The sequence below is a fragment of the Triturus cristatus genome, chromosome 8 (assembly GCF_964204655.1).
Source record: "Triturus cristatus chromosome 8, aTriCri1.1, whole genome shotgun sequence".
Taxonomy (NCBI): Eukaryota; Metazoa; Chordata; class Amphibia; order Caudata; family Salamandridae; genus Triturus; species Triturus cristatus.
Genome location: NC_140591.1, coordinates 769333320 through 769355524, shown reverse-complemented (window position 1 = coordinate 769355524; position 22205 = coordinate 769333320). Strand labels below are relative to the sequence as shown.

Genomic DNA, 22205 nt, shown 5'->3' with positions numbered 1-22205 from the left:
TTCCTTTATGAGGTGGTGGGAAAGCTACAAACAGCTGTTTTGTCTTTCTAAAGGTTTTAGTCCTGTCAATATAATAAAGAATGGCTCTTTTGACGTAAAGTGTGTGAAGAGCTTTCTGCTACTGAATCTGAGTTTTGGAAAAATACTGGTAACTCTACTGATTGGTTAAGATGAAAAGCAGAGATTACTTTGGGAAGGAATTTTGGGCTTGTTCCAAGAAGCACCTTGTTACGATGGATTTGTAAGAATGGTTCTTGTATGGTTAAATCCTGGATCTCACTTACTCCCCTGAGAGAGGTGATTGCCAATAGGAAAGCTACTTTCCAAGTAAGGAATTGCAATTCACATTTGTGCAGAGGTTTAAATGGTGGACCCATGAGCCTAGTAAGGACAATATTTAAGTACCATACCGGAGATGGTGGTACTCTGGGAGGAATTACTCTTTTAAGGCCTTCCATAAAAGCTTCAATTTCAGGTACTCTAAACAGTGACAAGGGTTGGCTGTACTGTAAGTAAGCGGCAAGAGCGGCTAGATGTAATCTTATGGATAAATATGCTAGATTACATGTCTGTAAATGCAGCAAGTGGAAAGTGATGTCCTGGATTGAAGAATCCAGTGGGTCAATTTTATTGTTATTACAGTAAATAACAAATCCTTTTAATTTTTCTGCTTAACAGGCTCTAGTAGTAGGGCGTCTAGCTTCTTTAATAATGTTCATACAGTCCGGTGGAAGGTTAAGGCAACTGAACTCTAGGACTTCAGGAGCCAGATTGCGAGATTCAGTTGCCCTGGATCGGGGTGTCTTAGGTCTCCATGGTTCTACGTTAGTAGTTTCGGGGAGAGACGCAGTTTTTGGTGTGGAACCATTGAGAGTTCTAGAAGTGTGGTGAACCACGGTTGCCGTGCCCATGTAGGAGCAACGAGGATCATTTTGAGAGACTGTTGCCTGAGCTTGCATATTACTAGCGGAATGAGTGGGAGTGGCGGAAAAGCGTACGCAAATCTGCCAGACCAGTTCATCCATATTGCATTGCCCTTGGACGACGGGTGTGGAAACCTGGCGGCGAAGGTTGGGCATGTTGCGTTTATGTGTGGTGAACAGATCTATGTCTGGGTGGCCCCACATTTGGAAAAATGGTTGAAGAACCTGTGGATGAAGTTCCAATTTGTGAAGTTGTTGTGTCTGACGACTGAGCAGATCTGCAATCTGATTGTGTATTCCTGGAAGATGTTCTGCTAGGAGATGTATGTTTTGCAGGATGGACCATCGCCATGTGTTGCGCTAGTTGAGAAAGCTGCAATGAGTGTGTTCCCCCTTGTTTTTATATGTAATACATTGCTGTCATGTTGTCCGTCCGAACTAGGACGGTTTTGTTGAGGAGATGTGGTTGGAATGATTTTAGCGACAGGAATATTGCTAGTAATTCTAGGTGATTGATGTGGAGCACTTTTTGTTGAGTGGTCCATCTGCCCTGGACTGTTCGGTTTAGGAGGTGGGCTCCCCAGCCGGTGAGGGATGCGTCTGATGTTAGTACTATCTGTGGAACTGGCTCTAGGAACGCCCGCCCTTTGGATAGGTTTTGTGTGTTCCACCACTGCAGAAAGTGATGTGTGCGGCTGTCCACTAACACTAGATCTGTAAGTTGACCTTGAGCCTGGTTCCACAGACGTGCTAAGCACTCTTGTACAGGGTGCATCTGGAGTCTTGCGTGAGGTACAATGAAAACACAAGAGGCCATCATTCCTGCTAGCTGCATAAACACTCAAGCTGGAAGGGAGTGTTGAGGTTGAAACCTTTTGATGAGGGTTTGTATACTGGCTATTCTGGCAGGACTGGGGTATGCCAGAGCTTTGAAAGGGTTTGTGGCCCCTAGATACTGATGTAAGTAGGAGGGCTGCAGGTGGGATTTGGTGTAGTTTATTGTGAACCCCAAATAGTGTAGTAGCTGAATTGTTTGGTAGGTGTGCTGTACACACTGCTTGGGTGACTTGGCTTTTATTTGCCAGTCGTCCAGGTACGGGAACACATGAATGTGTGGTCTTCGCAAGTGCGCGGCTACTACCGCCAGACACTTTGTGAAGACCCTGGGTGCTGTTGTTACTCCAAATGGCAGGACCTTGAACCGATAATGGTGGCAGTCCACTGTGAACCTTAGATATTTTCTGTGAGCAGGGTGTGTGGGAATATGGAAGTAGGCGTCCTTGAGATCTAATGCGGCAAGGAAGTCGCCTTGTTGAAGCAGTGGAAGGACTTGTTGAAGAGTGATCATGTGAAAATGATCTGACAATGTAGAAATTTAGGGGTATGAGGTCCAATATTGGTCTGAGGGAGCCATCCTTCTTGGGGATTAGAAAGTACAGTGAATACACCCCTGTTCCTTGATGCTCTAGGGGAACTGGTTCAATTGCGTGTTTTTGAAGCCTGGAGATAACCTCTTGTTTGAGAAGCGATAGATGTTCCGTGGACATGGGACGCTGTTTGGGTGGTATGTTGGGGGGGAGTAGCATCAAGTTCCAGGCAGTAACCATACTGGATAATTTGTCTTACCCACCTGTCTGTGGTGATGGAGTTCCACATAGTTAGGAACTGTGATAGTCTTCCCCCGACTGGAGTGGAATGGTCTGGGGGGAAGTGGAGGGAAGTCACTGTTTTGTGGTGGGGGAGTTGCAAGTGTTAGACCCGCGACGTCTCCCTCTGCCGTTATTGCCTCTGTAATTTCCTCTACAATAACCTCTGTTAGGAGAGGTGTGGGTGGGATTTTTGTAATTGGAAGAGGCGGTGTCCGTGCCAATGGATTTTGAGGAGCCCCTATAAAAGGAGCGACGAAAGGAACCTCTAGTAGCTGTGGTCTGTAGAGACCCCATGGATTTGGCTGTTTGTGACAATACTGGCGAGGGGAGGGAGTTTTTTTACGAGTCAAAGGGAATCGAACAATGTCGACCCTGGAGCGCAGCAAACTGCATTTGAACCAGATGGCGGAAAAAAACAATCTGAAGATGGAGTCGATGCCCATGTGCACTATTGTACAAGGTAGGAGTCACCTATCTCGTGACTACAAAAGACTTCTTCCAAGACAACAACAAGGTGCAAGCATCTGAGCCCAACACTAGATGGCGATCTATGCAAAGTGTACAATCTACAGCTCTACAGCTCATATGACTAGAACATAATTATCCAACCTTCAAACATGTTGTGACCTTGTGCTGTTAAAGGTAAACTTAAGGGGTTTTGCAGTGGCAGCAGACTGGGTAGTTCATTACTCGTGAGGGCCTAGATGCTGTTGGCTCGGTCCCCAGGAGGTCTCAAAGGTCTGTTGTTGGGGAGGCAAAGTTGGTCTTGGTAGCCCTACCTTAGCTACAGAAGGAGCAGCAGGAAGAATGGGGCATCCCAACCTCCAGGCGATGATTCTGCTATCCTTAAACGGCTTGAGCGTTAAATCTGCCTGGTCACCACACAGGCGAGTGCTATCGAATGGCATGTCCATAAGGGATACCTGGACAACCCTCGATTAACTAGTTGACCTCAGCCAGGTGTGGTAGTGAAGCGCCACAGATGAAGCATTCACTTTATCTAGCGAGTTTGTATTCAGTTCGCAGCATATCGTGAACTGTACTGCATCCCTGCCATCGCCAATAGCCTAGGTCAGGATGGCTTGGGCTTCCCCGGAGACCATTGGCAGCACTTGTGCTACTGAGTCAAAAACTGTGTGAGAATACTGACCTAAGAGGCATGCTGTGTTCACTGACCGCAGTACAAGGCTAGTGGAAGAGAAAAAACATCTGGTCAAAGGTGTCAAGCCTCTTGGATTCCTAATATGGTGATGTGGAAGGGAACGTGCCAGGGTTAACTTTGGACATGGAGGACTGGATGACCAGGCTTTATGGGGTGGGGTCCCCAAGGAGTAGGGTGATGGCGGCGGGCTATCGTCCTGTGCACAAGTGCGCCTGTGCACGTGCTTGGCCCAGGCCCTTAACAGAACATCAGCGAGGGCTTCGTTAAAGGGGAGTAACGGTTATGCGGGGGCTACCATGGGATGGAGCCCCTTTGTGCAGATGCAGCTCGACTGCCACTGAGGATCCCAGCTGTCATCAGTAGCATCATGGCAAATGAGGCCACCCATAGGCACACAAGGTGGTAAGATCAGGTAAGTGTCTGGTGACGTGTCAAGACCACTGACATCAGCCACTTCCTCATACAAATTATCCTTGGCCCAAGGGTGCCTTAATGGGGTCAGGAAGACAATAAGGTCTTTAGATCCAACCCAATCGTACTCTCCACAGGGTCTGTCAAGAAAAGGGCACTGTCTCAAACCTTGAGGGTCTGGATACACCGGAGGTGATGACAGATGAATCAAGCTCCTCATTGGAGTCAGGAATGATGATTGGGTCGATGCTGCCAACAAACTCATGTGAAGCTCATGTATTTGTGACCAGAGCTGGTCCGGGTCCAAGAAAGGATCCAAAGGGCCAAAATGGTGCTGAGGGCCATTGGCAGAAATCCAGTTGGGCACCTTTCAAAATCAAAACTCCTTCGGTGGGAAGGGGGTCATTCTAGATTTGGGAAATTCAGGAAGGAATGAGCAGACACAGATTCAGCCTCTGCATGGGAAATGTGGGAGCTAGGGCAAAAACTAATTTCTTTCCCACAACTCGTCCGATGAATAGGACCAGCTCAATGAAGTCAGAGCATTTCAACTTCTTGGCCGCCTCCTCCTTCGATTTATCAGATGAAGATTTAGACCTCGACAATGACTGACAGGAGAGTATCCGAGAATAAGCCTGGGGCCATCAATGTAACTGGGACCTGGAGCGGTGCAGTTATCCTGTGCCGAGCAACCAGGAGGTTCAAGGCACGCTCCTTGAACACCTTGGGGTTCCTCGCACACTAGTCTTAAAAGGCTTTGGAGTTGTTGCCTGGCTCCAGGCATCGTAAGCAAACCAGGTGTGGGTCTGTCACAGGCTCTATAGGGTTAAAAACCCACAGGTTTTTTAGGGGCTACTTTTTTTTAAAAAGCAGCCAAAAAAGGACAGGTAGCTCTTCTGGTTTTGGTGTGATGGCGTGCAAACAAAATAACTGATGTTAGCATTTTAGGGTGATACCTATATAGGCCCTGTGCACATCACATGTGGTGCAGGCCGATCGCGCCACCTACTAGTGCACAGAGGTACTGCTCAAGATTTTACGGATTGAGTCGGTGAGAAATTGGGGTGTATTATGTGGTGTGGTTGTCCTAGCTCACCATATAATACAATTAAAAGCGAGGGCCAGTAGGTTTCATTTGCTAAACCTCTAGCTCAATCGTGGGTAGCTGTAGCTCTGAGCAGCAAGGGTTACACGAAGGAACAATTGTGAAGTTTTTAAACCGCACCAAAATAATTGAAGAAATACATGACACTCAAGAAATCAGACACCAATTTATAGAAAGCCCGTAAAAGCATGACTGTGGCGTGGACGCGCAGTAGAGCCAGTATGGTCCTCTGGTTCAGACCGCTGGCATGCTGATAAAACTTGTGGAAATTTTAAAAAGTTTTATCTAGCTTTAAATCAATTTTAAGGATACTATTGTGAATTGAACAGTGGGAAGTGTTTACATTCTGTGTGTTATCGGCAGGCCCTAGGGGAACAAGAGGAAGCACACTTGCACTTTAAGCCTTGCTAGAGATGCCACTGAGGTAGGCGTTCTCGCTTATTATTTTCTACACCCATAAAAGCATGACCATGGCGCGGACATGCAGTTAACACAGTATGGTCCTTAGGCTCAGACCACAGTCACGCTAATCAAACTGGAGGGAATTTGAAAAGTAGCATCTAGCTATGAATCAATTTTAAGGTTACTATTGTGAATTGAATTGTGTGAAGTGTTTACATTCTGTGTGTTATCAGCAGGCCCCGGGGGAACAAGGTGTAGCACTCTTGCACTTTAAGCCTCGCTAGAGACGCCATTGAGGTAGGTGCTGTAGCTCTTTTTCTGTGCCCATAAAAGCATGACCATAGAACTGATGTGCCAAAAGCGAGCCCTTCTGCACCCAGCTGGAACCAGGGGCCAGGACCCCTGCCCTCCCCCATTCCACAACACAAAACAAAACATCACTTACTCAGCCAAAAAGTTGCAGAATCTTCACATTAGTATGGACTAAAGTTGAACACCTGTTCTTGACCCTACAATCCCCAGCTTATATTGTACACAATGTTCCTTCTGCTTTCTGCCTACCTTCCCTCAGTTTAAAAGAAAGAAAGAGGAAAAAAAGCTTGTGCCTAGTCCTCAAACTGTAGGGCACTGTCTTGCCAAAAAATAGACATTTTCTCTCCAATTCAGGACAATAGCCCCGATATCTTTTTCGGACAGAAACCTGGCCACAACAGAGCTCTGAACCTGATGTAGTCCAGGCCCTACCTCCAGGATATCACATTATCCAGCAAGAGCGAGTAAAAAAATAAAAAAGGACGTATAGGTATTGTCATCATTCTCAAAGACTGTTTGAATGGCGTTTTCACTCCCTTCACCCTCATGGACTGTGAAAGCATCTTTTGCCATTTGCCTTAACACTACTTTTACCTTCTCTGGAGTTCTACTTCAATGACCTGCTCGCTTTCTTAACATGCAGTTGTGGACCTGGCCTTAAACAAAACAAACTTCACTCTGCTAGGAGATTTCAACATTTACGCCAAGGAGAGCACAGCTGGGGCTGTCAATCGTCTCCTCCAAGACCATTTACGCCTGCAACTTGAACAAAAGGTCAAGGGCCCCACAAACGAGAAAGGACATACCATTGATTTGGCTTCAAGTAATACACCCAGCCTTCATCCCTGGAATGAATTCCCAAGGCTAATTCCAGGTTTCTCACCTGGATCAATAACTTGAAAGACTGTTCTTTCAGTTAAGGCTAATAAGGGAGCACAGAAATCGAAACAGGCACCAGGGTTCTGCTCCAACTAGCAAACACTGAAGAAGCATTGTAAGCAATTAGAAAGGAAACAGAGGAGGCACTATGAGGAAGCAAGTAGTCTAGAATACTAGAAAGCATTCAGGCTCTACAACTTCGAGATTAGATCTGCCCAATCAACCTATTATGCCACCGAAATTGAGAATGCATCGAACTCGCCTAAGGAAATATTCTTAATTCTTAAATCATTACTGGAAGTAAGATCTGGCCGCCCAAACCAAGAACCCTCAACTGCCCATTGCAATGAGTTAGCCTCCTTCTTCCCCAAAATGTTTTAGACATCTTTTTGTCTTTTACAGGCAACGCAAAAGTAGCTATGCTCCCTACAGACTCTTCTCCGGTAATCTGTCAAAACACCGGACTCCTGGCCTTTTCCCCCTATCTCCCACAGTCAACTTTTGACCTTGCGTAGGTAGCCAAGTGAAGTTAGAATCTCCAATTGACCCAGCCCCCCTCCGTATCTTAACACAAGGCCCAGAGATTATCTTTCAAGTTCTATCAGAATGACTAAATCGGTCACTTTCCTCTGGTATAGTTCCCCAACAATTGAAATACGTAGTGGTAAAACCCCTGCTGAAAAAAACAAATCTCGACCCCTCTTGGCTGGATAACTCCAGGCCCATTTATCTGCTGCCAGGCATATCCAAACTTCTGGAGAAAGAGGTCAGTCATCACCGCTCTGTTTTTAAAATCAAGCAACCTTCTCCACTACACCCTAACGGGATTCAGACCACTACATAGTACAGAGACTGCGTGCCACAACTGAAGATCTCAGAGTACTTCTTGATCAGGGTGGCTCAGCTGCGATTATTCGCTTGGACCTCAGCAAAGCCTTCAAGATAGTGGAACACACAACACTTATCAAAAGGCTCGTGGAGGTAGGGATAGGTGAATGTTACTCTGAATTTGGCTCAAGTCCTTCCTCGAAGACATATCCTTCCAGGTGTGGAACCAACCATGTTTCTCTGATATCTTGTCCATGAAATGTGGAGTACCTCAGGGCACTACATAAAGCCCCACTCTGTTTAATCTTTACCTGCACCCTCTAGCAAAGTTCAGTCTTATGGCCTGACTACAGTATTGTATGCGGACGATTCACAATTAGTTGTATCTATCACTCCAGAACAAGGCTCTTAATGTAATCAACTTGTCACAGAGGTGGTCGACTGGATGTTAACTGCTACCTCAAACTTAACGGGGACAAGACAGAGCTTATATGGCTAGGAAACAATGAAGCCTAGAGGAAGCCTTTCCCCTGGTCATATTGCTAAAGAGCTACTACAACTGTGAAAAACAAAATAAAAAGTCTGGGTATCTGGTTAGACAACAGGCTTACAATGGAAGTACAGGTAAATGCGCTAGCTGCTGAATACTTCGGTATGCTAAGACTTTTAAGGAAAGTGTTAGATCTGATGCACCCCTGGCATAAAGTCATCATTCAGGCCCTCATCTCTTGGCCGGATTGCGGGAATCCCCCGGAATCCCCTATATTTAGGATCCCCCATGCTATTTTAAGAAAAAGATAAACCATTTAAAATTATGCTGCCTGTTTCTGCCTCAAAATCCCAATGCACCTGTCCACAAGGTGGGCCTTGGTTGACCTTCATTTGTAACCCATAGATCCACAAGTCCAATTTAAATCTGTGTATTACCTACAGGACCTTCTACAGGAAGGGGTCTCAAATTCTTCATACCTTGTTGACCCATATTACTCTGGCAGATCTCTAAGGTCCGCAGCTTCCTCTTTCTCAACAACACCCAGTATTCGTAGATCCAGATGAGGTGGTCGCTCCTTTAAGCATTTGGCACCCAGACTAACTCTTTGCCTATCGAACTGTGTCAGTTGGATCTTAACCCTGCCTTCAGAAAAGCTCTTAAAACATGGCTTTTTTCTAATATTTCCTCGCTTGCTCAGCTGACCTTGTTACCTGCTGGTTTGAATCAGTGCTGAGAAGCCTCCAGGTAGCCATGAGATATACAAATCGACTAGATTAGATAAAAATACACTATTTTCATGTTTTTGTAGACATCACAATGAAAGATCCACCAGAGATCTAGATTTTACAAGGTACAGTAAATATGCACTTTTTTTTGCTCAACCACAAACAAGCATTGGCAAATTCGACTTTGGCTAGTTGTACTGTAGTTGGTTAAGAGCCAGTGAGGGGGGACCAGGGAGGTCCTCAGAAAAGTTTACCTAGGTCATGGAAGCAGTCTTCAGTCAGTTCAAGGCACTTTTATCCCTTTTCTATAGGTTCCTATGGAAGTGCTCCTGCTGTAAGGGATACAGAATGGTCAAAATGCTCAAGGGTTCTGTAGATGCGATGCGGTGGGGACAGCTACCCCTTGGTCCACAAAGGGGGTGAAGCGCTCCTGGCCATGGAGTCAACATTCCTCAAAATCATATTGGTCCTGGTAGATGTCGAGTCGCCAATGGGCTTCCAGTTGCCCGGTATCATGGTCATTGTCCTTCCCTAGATGATAACTCTTCTGAGTGACTAAGCTGCACTCTGATGGCTTACCTGGGCCCAGTGGACTCAAGTGCAAATTTGAGTGTTGTATTCTGGTCTTCGGTATTGGCCCCATCAGGAAGTAAGCCAACTGACCCTTGCAGTCTATTACTTTGGCTGGGTTCTGGAGACTACTACTCCACTTGCAGGGGACAGCATGCACAGTTTGACCTGAATATCAAGCGTAGCTTAATGTAACAAGTTATTTGATATCTTGGAGTATCAGCTTTGGTCTCACTGTTCAGGAGCTAGCAGAGATGAGGGGTCAGCGTGTAACCCTATACTCGCCAAGGGGGCGACCACGTCTTTCCACAGTAAAAAGTGAAAATTTTATGTTTTTACTGTCAGTGATGGCTCAGCGCCATGCTTTTTTTGTGGCTAGATGCCTGATCAGGATTGAGAGGCCTCTCGTCCTATCCTGGCTCCAAAGCCTTGTTTCCTTGTCGAGCGTAACAAATTGGTCATTGAGCACCGGGATGATCTACTCTAGGGCATGGCTCCGATAGGTCTTGCAGCCTCACTTTGTATGTAGGGACTTGAGGGGCAACAGTACTCGCGACCCGTGGCATGGTCTGCTGGCCTGTGGTGGTCTACGGCTCCTCTTCGGGACCCTTAGGGACGGAGCTCAATGGCTGGCTCTAGTCATTGCTGCTTCCTGTGTCGATGTCAGAGTTCGGATGTGACTTAGTGCAGGCTACCGACCTACTTGCCGCCTTCGTACTCACAGGCACCAATTATCTCATCTTTCTCCTGCTCTGTGCTATGCAGCGGTCTCAATACTGTGGGCAAGACGTTGTGCCAGACAGTAATTTAAAGTCTTATTTTAATCTGCTGTCTGCACGGTTCTGTTCATTCTGTTCCATAGAAAGACAAGTTACAGATCAGGTGTAGACCACTGTGCGGTAATTTGGCATTACAATGAAAGCACCTACGAAATGGGGCCCATTTAATTACTCCTCCGAGAGCTTCTTCGACCAGATGGAAGGTGCTGCGTAGTCGAGGAGCCGATTCCTCAGGCTCGTTACTGAGGTCATGACCGCATCACGGGATGAATCCTCAACGACAGCATTAGCTTTGCAGGGTTTATAAGGCCTTGAGAAAGGGGGTCGAGAGTTTAGACTACCACGCCCAAGTTCAATAGAGGAGAAAAACAATCTGAAGATGGAGCCGATGACCATGCGCATTACCTTGAAGAGAAGCCACAGCATCTCGTGATTCAAACAACTTCAATAAACAAAAACAAGTTGTAAATGTCCGAGCCCAACACTAGATTGCAGGAGTATGCAGAGCATGTGTAGCTACAGTCAAATGCTATGAATACACTTAAAACTGGCCTTTTGCTGAAAGGCATTTAATAGAAGAGTCTGAAAAAGGCCTGAAGCTCCCTTTACCCTTTCAAATGAAGATAGTCTTCAAAGTCCTGTACCTGTTCAATGGTACCCTTGGAGAATAAAAGATTGACTTACTGCTGCAGGATTGCAGAGTGCTCATCTAAAATGCACTCTGGTGTGGGAGGAAGATGGGTTGGGTTGGAGCCGAAATTAAACAATGGGAGAAGCCTTTTTAAGCAATCTGGGAGAAACATTTGTCTGGTGAGAGAGATCTCCAGCCAGGGAGTAAAGGTCAAATCCTGCCTCCTACCCGCTTGGCATGAGTTGGTAAGGGCAAGCAAAAGGAGCTGGGTAGCTAGCCCTGCAGTAACCCCTGAATTTCCTTAGCTAGTGGAGAAGTCAATCTGAAGGTGCCAATAATCCAAAGGATCAAGAAGTAGTGTGACTGTGTTTGAATGATTCTATGGCTGAATCAGCCTTTTCTCTGAAGAGCCTGGAACCATCAAAGGGCATATCCATTAAGGATACTTTCACATCACCAGAAAGCTAGGCTGACCTCATCCAGGAACATCTTGCCAATAGAAATGTCAATGGAGGCTGGCCCACAGGATGCATTTTGCTGCATCCTGGCAGTCTTGTATCCGAGCCAGTGAAGCCATAAAATCCTCTGGGACAGACAGCAAAACTTTGCCGGCTATGTGGCATAATGAATGTGTGTACCGGTCTAATAAGCAAAACCCACTGATTAATCTGAAGGCCAGGCTAGCTGATGGAAATATTTTCTCAAAAGCATCAATTCTTTGGTTTCTCTATCCAGTGGACTGGGCAGAAAGGAAAATGGGTTGTAATGGCTCGTATGAAGAGGACACGGTTTGGAACATATCAGTCAGAATGTTTGTTTTTGCATCAATGGTGGGCAACTGAATTTTTTGCGTCTCAGCTGCCCTCTGAACTACCACTGCAAACAAGGCACTTTCCTCAGTTGGTGGTCCATATGGGGAGTTTAGATCGGTTTCATGAATTGTATTTCCCTTTTAACATCCTGTAGGTCTAGATTCTGTACAGCACTAGTGTAATGAAAGGGGAGAAAGTTATCCATCATCTTGAACATCAGTGTCCTGAGGTGCTATATCGTCCTGCTGTACTAGGTTAGAATCCGAGCCAAACATAGAAAGGAGTGTCTGATGGCAGTGGGGATAAAGCCGAGATTTAGGACTAAAGCTAGGCTGTATGACAACTGGTTGCACTTAGTAACTTTGTAGTGCAACATTGGTCTAGAGCCGCCTGATGGCAGGTCTGAGATCCGCATCAGTAGCAGATCTGCTACAGGTGCCAGCAGAGCCTTTGTCGATGCAGCGGGAACTTGCGTGAAAGTTTGCACCCGAGTCGTCACAGGCTTGGTAGTGAGTTCCATGGCGCCAGACTTCATCAAGGGTAGACCACCCAGTGGTATTTTCACTGGAGACCTGATGTGGCTCCATGGGGCCCAAAGGAGTGCTAGAGGGAGACCGAATTGTATCAAAAATCTGCAGCATGGCCTCCTTGAAGGCCACTATCTGCTGTGGAGTTGATGATAGTCCCCCAAAAACTTGGGCATCCAAGTCCAACTTCAAAATTAGTTTGGATTCTGAGGACTGCAATGGGGTGTAGTTTTCATCTCAACACCCTCATACCTTCTTGTAGGATTGTGAGTGGCTGGACGAGCCCCCTTTGTTGTCTTATGATTGTGCTTGAACTTTCTGTTAAATAATCGCCTCTACACAAGTTGATCAGAAGACAGGTGTTTATTCAGCTACAGATCCTCCAGCACCAGCTAAGCAAGTGAAGAACACCAACATTCCAAGGTGAGCTTTACACCAAGATTCTACTGGGATGGAACGTACTACTAGGGGAAGAGGAGGAGGGGGGAGAGAGATGGAAGGAGAGAACCAAAAGAGGTAGAGAGGTACAGGCATGGGGAATATCACTGGTTACAACACATTCATATCAACTTACTGGTAGGAATGAAGTAAACCTCTAGTGAGAATGGCCTTGTGACAGACTAGGCCTGCGCTTTGGAGCTGGTGCAGGAAGCATGCTTTGAAGAGATATCTTGTGTCCTGAAACAGAGTTTTCTCTCTCTAATACCGCTTTTAGGTGAAAGACGGTACACTTGTTGCATATTCTGGAGTCGCACCTTGAGCCGAAACACAAGAGATATGCTTTGTGCGAGTCTGACAGACATCTGCTTCTAGCAGTCTCGCCACAGCTTACATCTATTACATACATATATATATATACACATTTATGATCGTAACAACGTTCCCTAGCATATTGTTGGTCCTCAGACAATCTTGAAATTCTGGAACAAAGTTGGGACTGGTACTCCAGAGCCACGTTGCAAGGTGCAAAAAAAAAAAAAGTATCTAAAATCAGCCTGCAGGGATGGCACTTATATGCAGCTCTACACCACTTGCGGTGTGGTATGGACCTACAGCAGAGCCACACAACACCAACTACCAGCCCACAGACGCACTGCTTAGAAAAATCTCCATATCCAGTGTTAAGCATTGGAATATTCTACCAGTGAGTAATCTGCGGCTAGAAGTATCCATCAGAAAATAATATATTTCCTGGTGCTGCCATGATATTCAACAGTCGAGGCATAGGAGTTAGCAAAAGGCAAAAAAGAAAGGCCAAAACAAAAATAGTGATCCTTAACTACCACAACCTTTAGAAATTGCTTGTGATCTTCTGCAATCGGGATATGAATTGAAAACCGATATCCTAGAGGACAAGGGACACAATACAGTGTATACTCTTAACAGACAAAACAAGATGCAGGGCTCACATTCTGAACTCTTCTTTCCCCAAGGAACCAACTAAAAGAGCAAGAACCACAGATACAGGACAGGTCTAAGGCTACCCCTTCAATTTAATGGGCATGGTGGAATATTAGGAGTAGTAACAGCATCCACCTCAAGCAGAGAGGGGTTTGGAATCTCTCCTTGGATGTAAGAGGAGACCACCTCTACCAAAATGTTTGTGTAGGAAGGTGGAGGAGGATTTAGGGGCAAGTGACTGTCTCTTCAGGGAAGATAATGTGATACTACATGAGTTCAATGCTATCTCTTCACCAAGAAAAAAATGCCAACTGTCCCCTACACCAGTGCACTGAAATCCTGAATATAGAAGTCAGAGAGGTCTGTGATGCTTGGACCAGATTAAGAGGAGAACGAACCTGCCTTCTGCCAATCCCTCAAATCCAGTTGGACTGAAAGGATTATTGCTGCTGGGGCAGTGTCCAAGGGTTCTGGTGAGGTCTCTGGGCGTCATGGCTAAACTCCCCTAATTTCCTGTACTGCTGAAGGAATTTCTTTGCGCTACAAACTTTGTTTAAAGCTTTCAACAAACTCTCCTTGAGTTTGCTGACAAAGCAGTCAACGTTAAAGGTAATGTTGAATAACTGAGTCCTGATGTTATGAAAATCCAGTGGACCACCTCTACAGTGACTACGTACGACAGAAGCCCATCTGCATTGGCCGCTTGGCTACATCAATTCTGTGCTGCACTAAGGAACAAACAATCCCTCAAGGGCTCACGCATGCTAGGCACTATGAATGAGGGGATTTTACATAGCGTATGGAAATAAGTCGCTAGGAGGCAGTTTGCATTATTGGTTATTACTGACATGCTGATGAAGGCAAAACACGTTGCAACCTCAGGCACCGAGCATCTTTGACTCCCTTCTCAGGGAGGACTGACTGACAACTATTGAGTTTAACCCTCCCTGGGGAGAGATCGCAGGGAAGGACTGTCGCTGGAGCCTCATTGACATCACCCAAGCAGTTCTGAGAACTGCTTTCCCAATAGTGTATCTGAAAGGTTAAACTTGGTGCTACTCTGTGCTTAAAGGTTTCCTTACAGCCTATGCAGATTTACGAATGACTGCCATTAAGTAAGATTGATTGGCTGTCATGTCTTAAGAGGGAGGAAACTTGACGAGGTGTCCAGCTCACTTTCATTTTGGAAGTCCCTAAAAAGACCAGAATTTGCATGGATTTGGGCAATGGCATTCGGATGCTTGTAATCCTCCTCTCTTAGAAGCACATGTCCTCACCCATCAAGAGTGTCTGCACCTGAAATGTACTTGCAACATTTGTTGCAGGACTTAAACTTCGGAGGGGACAGGTGATCCAAAAGAGAAATTTGTTCAGTAAAAACCTGGAAACCATAAGGGTCTATCGATTCCGCAGTAGGTGGTGAAAACCTAATGAGTCTTCTGGTGGAGATGGCCTGGATGGATAAAGGTCATCTTGTGGGACATCTGGAATGTCTGGATTATTATAATTGTCCCATGGGTCTGGGGATCCTGTAGGGGTGGGGTCTTGTGGCAAATCCCCTGGATCGTAGTATGGGTCCCCCTGATCATCATGGTCTGGAGATGGGGTCGGAGAGCGATGAGGTAGGGGTGGAGAAGGCGGAGGTGGAGAGGGTGGAGGAGGTGGGGAAGGCACTCCGAAAGGGGAGGTAGCACAGTCTTTCCTCTTTGGAGGTGGAGGCGGAGCCGGCTTGTCCAAATGTCTCTTTTTGGTAGAAAGTGCCAAATGTCCAGTTTTTGGATCCTTGGTAAGTGTCTTTTGCAAAGGATCCGGTGTAAACAGTTCTTGAGACAATGGTTGTTCGGTCGGCGCCGATGGCTTTTTAGGCTTGTCCGTGCCGTGCTTTTTTGGAACATCCGATTTTTTGGTCGGCGCAGAGGCAGGCTTCGGCGCGGGAGTGTCGGTGCCGAGGGCCTTATGATGTTTGGTCGGTACCGAAATGCTGTGTTTCGACACCAAGGGCTTTGGTGCGGAGCTCGGTGTCGAGGTAGAGGCCGGTCTCTTTTTCGGTGCCGAAGTGTGTTTATCGGCACCGCTAGCAGGCTGGCTCGAGCCCGAGCCGCCGGAAGGCTTATTAGGCTTCTTCACCGGGCCCGAAGGTGGGGTGTTCGAAGCAGTGTCTTTGGTCTTGCCTAGGCCTGGAGGCGAAGGCGTGACCGAAGCCTTTTTGGGTGTCGGTGTGGGAGGGGGTATATTACTCACGACCCTTTGCGCCGGGGTGATGTCCTCCACATCCGAGTCATCGGCTTCGGAAGCACTGACTAGGTCCTCTTCGATGTGCTGCTGTCCCGGAGCTTCGACGTCGCCCCCGAAGATGTCGACTGGAACGGAGGTCGAGGAGTGCGCCATGTTTCGTCTGGCCCTTCGATCTCGAATAGTCTTTTTCGATCTGAAAGACTTGCAGGCGGGACAGTCTCGAGCATCGTGTTCAGGGGAGAGGCAGAGGTTGCATACCTCATGAAGATCGGTGTGGGGGAATTTGGACCCACATCGAGGGCACTTCTTGAATGGAGTTCTTTCCATCAGCCGGGACCGGAGCTTGGATAGGCCCGAAGGCCGCCGTCGACGACTGGAATCGAAGGTGTGTCGAAGAGAAGGTGATTGAGGAGATCAGGATCTGAACAATACCGCAATGAGCAAGGATTCCGCTTCGATCGTCGAACTGGAAATGTTCGGAACCGGAGCGCGAAGTATTACATCCGAGCCCGATGGCGGAAAAAACAATCTGAGGATGGAGCCGAAGCCCATGCGCAATAGTATCCAAGGGAGGAGTCACCGACCTCGTGACTTCCAAAGACTTTCCAAGAGGAAAAACAAACTGCAAACATCCGGGCCCAACACCAGATGGCGATCTATGCTAAAGTGTGTAATCTGCAGCTCATATGCCTCGAACTATTAATTACAGTAATGTATCATTTGGTACACCTGCAGAAAATGTGATTTATCCAGGGTAAGAATAGGTGAATGGTTTACCTTCACTAGATGTGGTGCATCTTGCCTGTTTAGCTGGTATTGAGGTAACTGGTCACAGAGAACTATCCAAGGGTGTCGGAGGACCTGGGCAGCTGTCAATCTTTGATGGGGGTCAACGTGAAGCATTTTGGACACCAAATCCTGCAAATGATAGTCAACAAATCTTAGAACGATCAAGCCGCATCTACCTTTGGAACAATCCTTCCCCTCTACTCACCCACTTTAAGAGAGAACTACAAAATTTTACAGATCGAAAACATTGAATAACACTAAATAACTCATAATATAGTGACACCATTGAGTATGATGAACTTAAAATAAACATTTCTGTAAAGTAAATTATTAGCCACTATGGTGAGAACAGATGAGCTCTCACAATTCTTAGTGAAAAGGTGCCAAGTAGTAAAAACAGGTCTCAATGAGGAATGATGAATGTTACTTACCCTGTAAGCATACGTTTGTGGCATGTAGTGCTGTAGATTTGCATGCTTAGCATAAGTCAGCCAGTTAGTGTTGGGCTCGGAAGGGTGGAAGATGTTATTCTTTGAAGAAGTCTTTCGGGTAATGAGTTAACAAGAGACTTCTCTTGCTTGCAGTGCGCATGGTCATCAAATCCATTGTTATATTGTTTTCTGTTTGGTGGTTGAGGATGGAGTGAAAGGATAGTGTATCCAATGTAGATCACCATGTAATGTGATAAATGATGTATACAAATGCAAGAAATAAGTCACCGGGGAAGAGGGTGGGCGCATGTGAATCTACAGCACTACATGCCACAAACAGATGCTTACAGGGTAGGTATCATTGACCATTTGGTGGCATGTGTGGCCGTGGATACACATGCTTATAGAACACAAAACAGTTTCTCTTGTAAGCGGTGACTAACTTTTGGCAGGTGCATTTGTTTGAAATAATGTACATAGTCCTGCTTGACCAACATTAGCTTGTTGCCGTGCCATAACATCTACACTAATGTTTAGTAAATGTATGTGGTGTAGTCCATGTAGCTGCTGTACATAGGTCAGCTAATGGAATAGTCCCTAGAAATGCTATAGAAGCCCTTTTTTGCATGTAGGCTTTTGGTGCTATAGGAAGAGGTCTTTTAGCTTCAGCATAGCAGGTTTGGATACATTTTATTATCCAGCATGCAATACCAGATTTGGAAATTGCTTTACCCTTATGTGGTTTAGAGAATGCCACTAATAGTGGAGTCTTTCTAAATTGTGTTCTATCTATTTATTACATTAGTGCTCTTTTAACATCTAATGTGTGTAACACTCTTTCTGCCACTGAGTCTGGTTGAGGAAAAAATACAGGCAATTCAATTGATTGGCTCATGTGAAATATTAGGGTTTCATACTGAGGTAGGTGGAGCCCTCGGTGGAATAACTCTTAAGGCCTTGTAAAATAGCTTTTAATTACAGGAATTCTGAATATAGAGGTGTGTTCTCATTTTTGAAGGTATGCAGCTAAAGCTGCAAGATGTATTTTTATAGAAGTAAAAGTTAACCCTACGTTTTGAAGCAGGTAGCAACACGGTTTGAGGTGATACATTTAGTGGGTCAATATCTTTAAAGTGAGAGTAATTAACAAATCTTTTCCACTTTGCTGCATAGCATGCCCGTGTTGAGGGTCTTCTTGCTATTTTTAAGATATTCATACATTCTTGTGGTAGATTTAGATATTAAAATTCTAAGACCTCAGGAGCCAAACTGCACAATTGGTTGATTTGGGTGTCTTACTGCTCCCTGGTTCTGAGCAAGGAGGGTTTGTCTGTTGGGTAGGAGGTGATGTGGGACTACTGATAATTCCAGTAATTTTGTGTACCAAGGTTGCCTGGCATATGTGGGAGAAACCAGGATGAGTGTTAGGAATGTCTGTCTTAATTTGTGAATTACAAATGGAAGCAGGGTGGAGGGGTGGAAAAGCGTAAGCAAATATCCCTGCCCAATCGATCCATTGCCGATTGCTTTTGGACTGTGGGTGTTGGAATCTGGAGGCAAGGTTTTGGGCATTTTGCATTCTCTGCTGTTGCAAATAGGTCTATGTCTGGTTGTCCCCATTGTTAGAAGAATATGTGTAGGACTTGCATATTGAGTTCTCATTTACAAACTTGTTGGCGTGACCTGCTGAGGAGATCTGCCAATTGGTTTTCTAGTCCTGGAATGTATAATGCACACAACTGAAGTTGTGTTGTAGAGCAAACTTCCACATTTTCTATGCTAGCAGACATAGCTGTCCCTCCTGTTCTTGCAGAAAATACATTGTAGTCATGGTGTCGGTTTTGATTAGGACTACTTTTCCTATCAGGTGAGGAATGAATGCTTTCATCGCTTGATGAACAGCTAGCAGCTGTAGGTGACTGATATGTAGAAGGGATTGACTGTGTCCAATGCCCATGTACAGTTATGTGTTGTGTTTTAAGTGTGCTCCCACAAGCAGTCATTGACGCATCCACTGTTAACCCCTTCGCCGCGGCGCTGGAGGTGTTTGCGGCGCCGCCATGCTCGTGACGGAACCACTCCTTCATGAGCCACGGGCGCGCTGTGCTCACGACGGAGTGGTTCCGTCATGACTCCGCCCACTTGCATTGATCGCCCGCACAGGCGGGGAATCAGTGCCGCGTGGGCAGAGCGGCCGCCAACGGCCGCAGCATGACGGAACCACTCCGTCATGAGCATACGGCGCCCGTGGCTCATGACGGAGTGGTTCCGTCATGAGCAGGGAAGGAGTTAAGGTTATTTGCAGAATTGGGACTACAAACAGCTGATTTTTGGAGTTCCACCATTGCAGAGATTTGCAAAATTGATGGCTGATCAACAGTAGACCCTCTAATTGACCCTCAGCTTGAGATCATTATTAAATTAAGCATTGTTATAGAGAGCACACAGAGTCTGGCATGAGGTATCATGGCTATACATGATGTCATGGTTCCCTGGAAACGCATAACTGTTCTCACTTACAATCGATTTTGAGGGTGAAACTGTGGCACTAGGTTTTTGAATGTTTGTATCCTGGCTGTATTTCGGTAGGCTACTCCTATTTGACAATTCAGTATGGCTCCCAAGCAAGGCTGTATTTAAAGAGGAAACAGGTGTGACAACTTTACTGCATTTATCGTAAAACCTAGTTGATGTACTACATTTATTGTTGTTTGTGTGTGTTGCAAACATTTGTGATGTGTTGCTTTTGATAAACCAGTCGTCTAAATATGGAAAAAGTAGTTTGTTTCGTCTTCGCAAGTGGGCTGCTAGCACTTCTAGACATTTGGCAAACACCCTGGGTGCTGTGGCGACTTCGAGCAGAAGCACTTTGCATTGATGGGGAAGCACTTTGAATTGAAAGTGTTGTCACTTGAAGGAAACCTGAGGTACTGCCTGTGTGCTGGGTGAACTAGAATGTGAAAATATGCATGCTTTAGGTCTAATACAGTCATGAAGTCTTCCTGTTGGAGAAGTGGTAAGATGTTTTGAAGAGTGACCATCTGAAAATGTTCTGAAAGGAAGTATTTGTTTAGAGGTCTGAGTTCTTATATGGGTGTTAGAGCTCCATCCTTTTTGGGTATAAGGAAATAAAGGCAATAAACTCCTATGCCGTGTTGTAATAGCACTGGTTCGATTGCCCCTTTGTTCAGTAAAGCTTTAATTTCCTTTATGAGTAGCTTTTGATGGTCTGCTGATAATGTATGGAGGTGTTTAAGTGAGCTTCAGATGATAATGTTGGATAATATCCAACACTCATTGATCGGATGTGATAATTAATCATGTGGGAATGAAGTATTCTAGTCTTCTGCCAACAGGTTGTGTGATCAGGGGAACAATAGCTTAGGTGTTAGTGGAGGTATTGCTTTTGTTAAAACCTCCTTTACCTCTGCCTCTATTATTGTTTCCTCTGTGGGACCCCCTATAATATCCTCTAGGTGAGGCTGTTTGAGTTTGTGCTTTATTATAGGAGGAGGATGCGTCAATGGAGGTTTTTTTGTTTGATCCACCATAATATGAGGAGAAATGAAAAGTGCTCATTTGAGATTGTGTTTGTAGGGCTCCCATTGACTTAGCGGTCTCATTGTCTTTTTAAATTCTTTTCTAAGAGAGAATCCACTTGCAGTCCAAAATGATGCTCTCCATTGAAGGGAAGAGCTAGTACATTTTGTTGTACTTCTGGTTTAAAACCAGATACTCTAAACCAAGCATGTCTTACTTAGTATAAAGCTAGTGATTATTCCACTAGCCGGTGTATCTGCAGCATCAACAGCACATCTTCTAATTGTATTAGAAATAGATTACCCTTGGATACAAGTTAGTACGCCTTTTTTATATTCCTCTGGGAGATGATGTAAACTTTGTTCCACTTCATCCCAGTGTGCCGTATCATACCTTGATAATCGGTCTATTGAATTAGCAATCCTCCAAAGTTTGGATCATTGAGCTCTCACCCTCCTTCCTGTCTCATCTATACGTTTGCTCTTTCTGGTGGTGGAGCTTCAACAGTTGCATGGGAGTTTGCTCTTTTGCGGGCAGTAGCCACAACCAGAGAGTCTGGCATAAGTTGACTCCCGATGTAAATATGGTTTGCTGGAGAAGGCTTATATTTTTTATCAACTAGATCATTCTACATGTGACCGGGTTACTGAATACATCAGTAGTATGCCTGAGCATTCCTTTTAACATGGGGAAATACTGTGTAGATGTGTTGAAGAAAGTCTTAAATAAAAAATCATCCTCTATTTCCTCAGTATGTAATGGTACCTTATGGAAATTAGCTGCCATACTGATAAAGTCAAGATATGTAGTGGTATCATCTGGTGGGGATGGTTTAGATGGATAAAGATGGGGATCTGTATTATCTTGTGGATCTGTATCAATTGTATCCCAGTCATCCTGTGGTGGTATTCACTGTTGATCATCGTCCCTCCCATTTCCATCCCCTGTAAAAGAATGTAATTATTCTTCTGGTGAATGTATGTGCTAATGAACTGGAGAGTGTTGTGGTGATGGTGTGTTCATGCTGTAGTGGAGGATGACTTTATCCTGCATTTTACTTGCTTTTGTAGGAATTAGACATTCCTCCTTAAAAAGATAGTTGTCTTTTAGAAGGTTGTGCATGCTCTTGCGGGAGCTTGGTGAGTATCTTTCCTGTATCAGGATGGATTACTAAAGGTTTTGTCAAGAAGAACAAGGTACTTACCTTCGGTAACGATGTATCTGTAAGAAACGTTAGTTAGATTCCTCACCTTAGAATATCCCCAGGCTGGATCGGGAAAGATTTTTGTAGCAATACCCATTGCGCGTCGCTAGGCGTCGTCTGCAGCTCCGCGTCCGTCGTTGGCGGCGTGCGCCGGAATGACGGAGTACTTAGACGCCGCCCTCGCGCGCTGACGTCAGTTCTTGTACATAGCTTTCCGCGCCAGGGACGCTGAGCCATGCAAGAGACAGACACTGGTGCCAAAAAATCTAGGGCCCTGAAGGGGAGAACCTTAACCCTAGATGTCGGTTCGCAGAACGGGGAGGTTGGGTGGGTCGGTGAGGAATCTAACTAATGTTTCTTACAGATACATCGTTACTGAAGGTAAGTAACTTGTTCA

At 45.5% G+C, this 22205-nt stretch overlaps 1 protein-coding gene across 2 annotated transcripts in view; it reads right to left on the bottom strand.

Moving 5' to 3' along the window:
* Window positions 1–22205, bottom strand: part of RPS6KA3 (ribosomal protein S6 kinase A3) — a 690637-nt gene that overhangs the window by 28898 nt on the left and 639534 nt on the right. For both annotated transcript variants that reach the window (XM_085622203.1, XM_085622204.1), the window contains exon 21: window positions 16622–16762. In XM_085622203.1, coding sequence (XP_085478329.1) covers window positions 16622–16762 — 141 coding nt within the window. The remainder of the gene's footprint in view (window positions 1–16621; window positions 16763–22205) is intronic.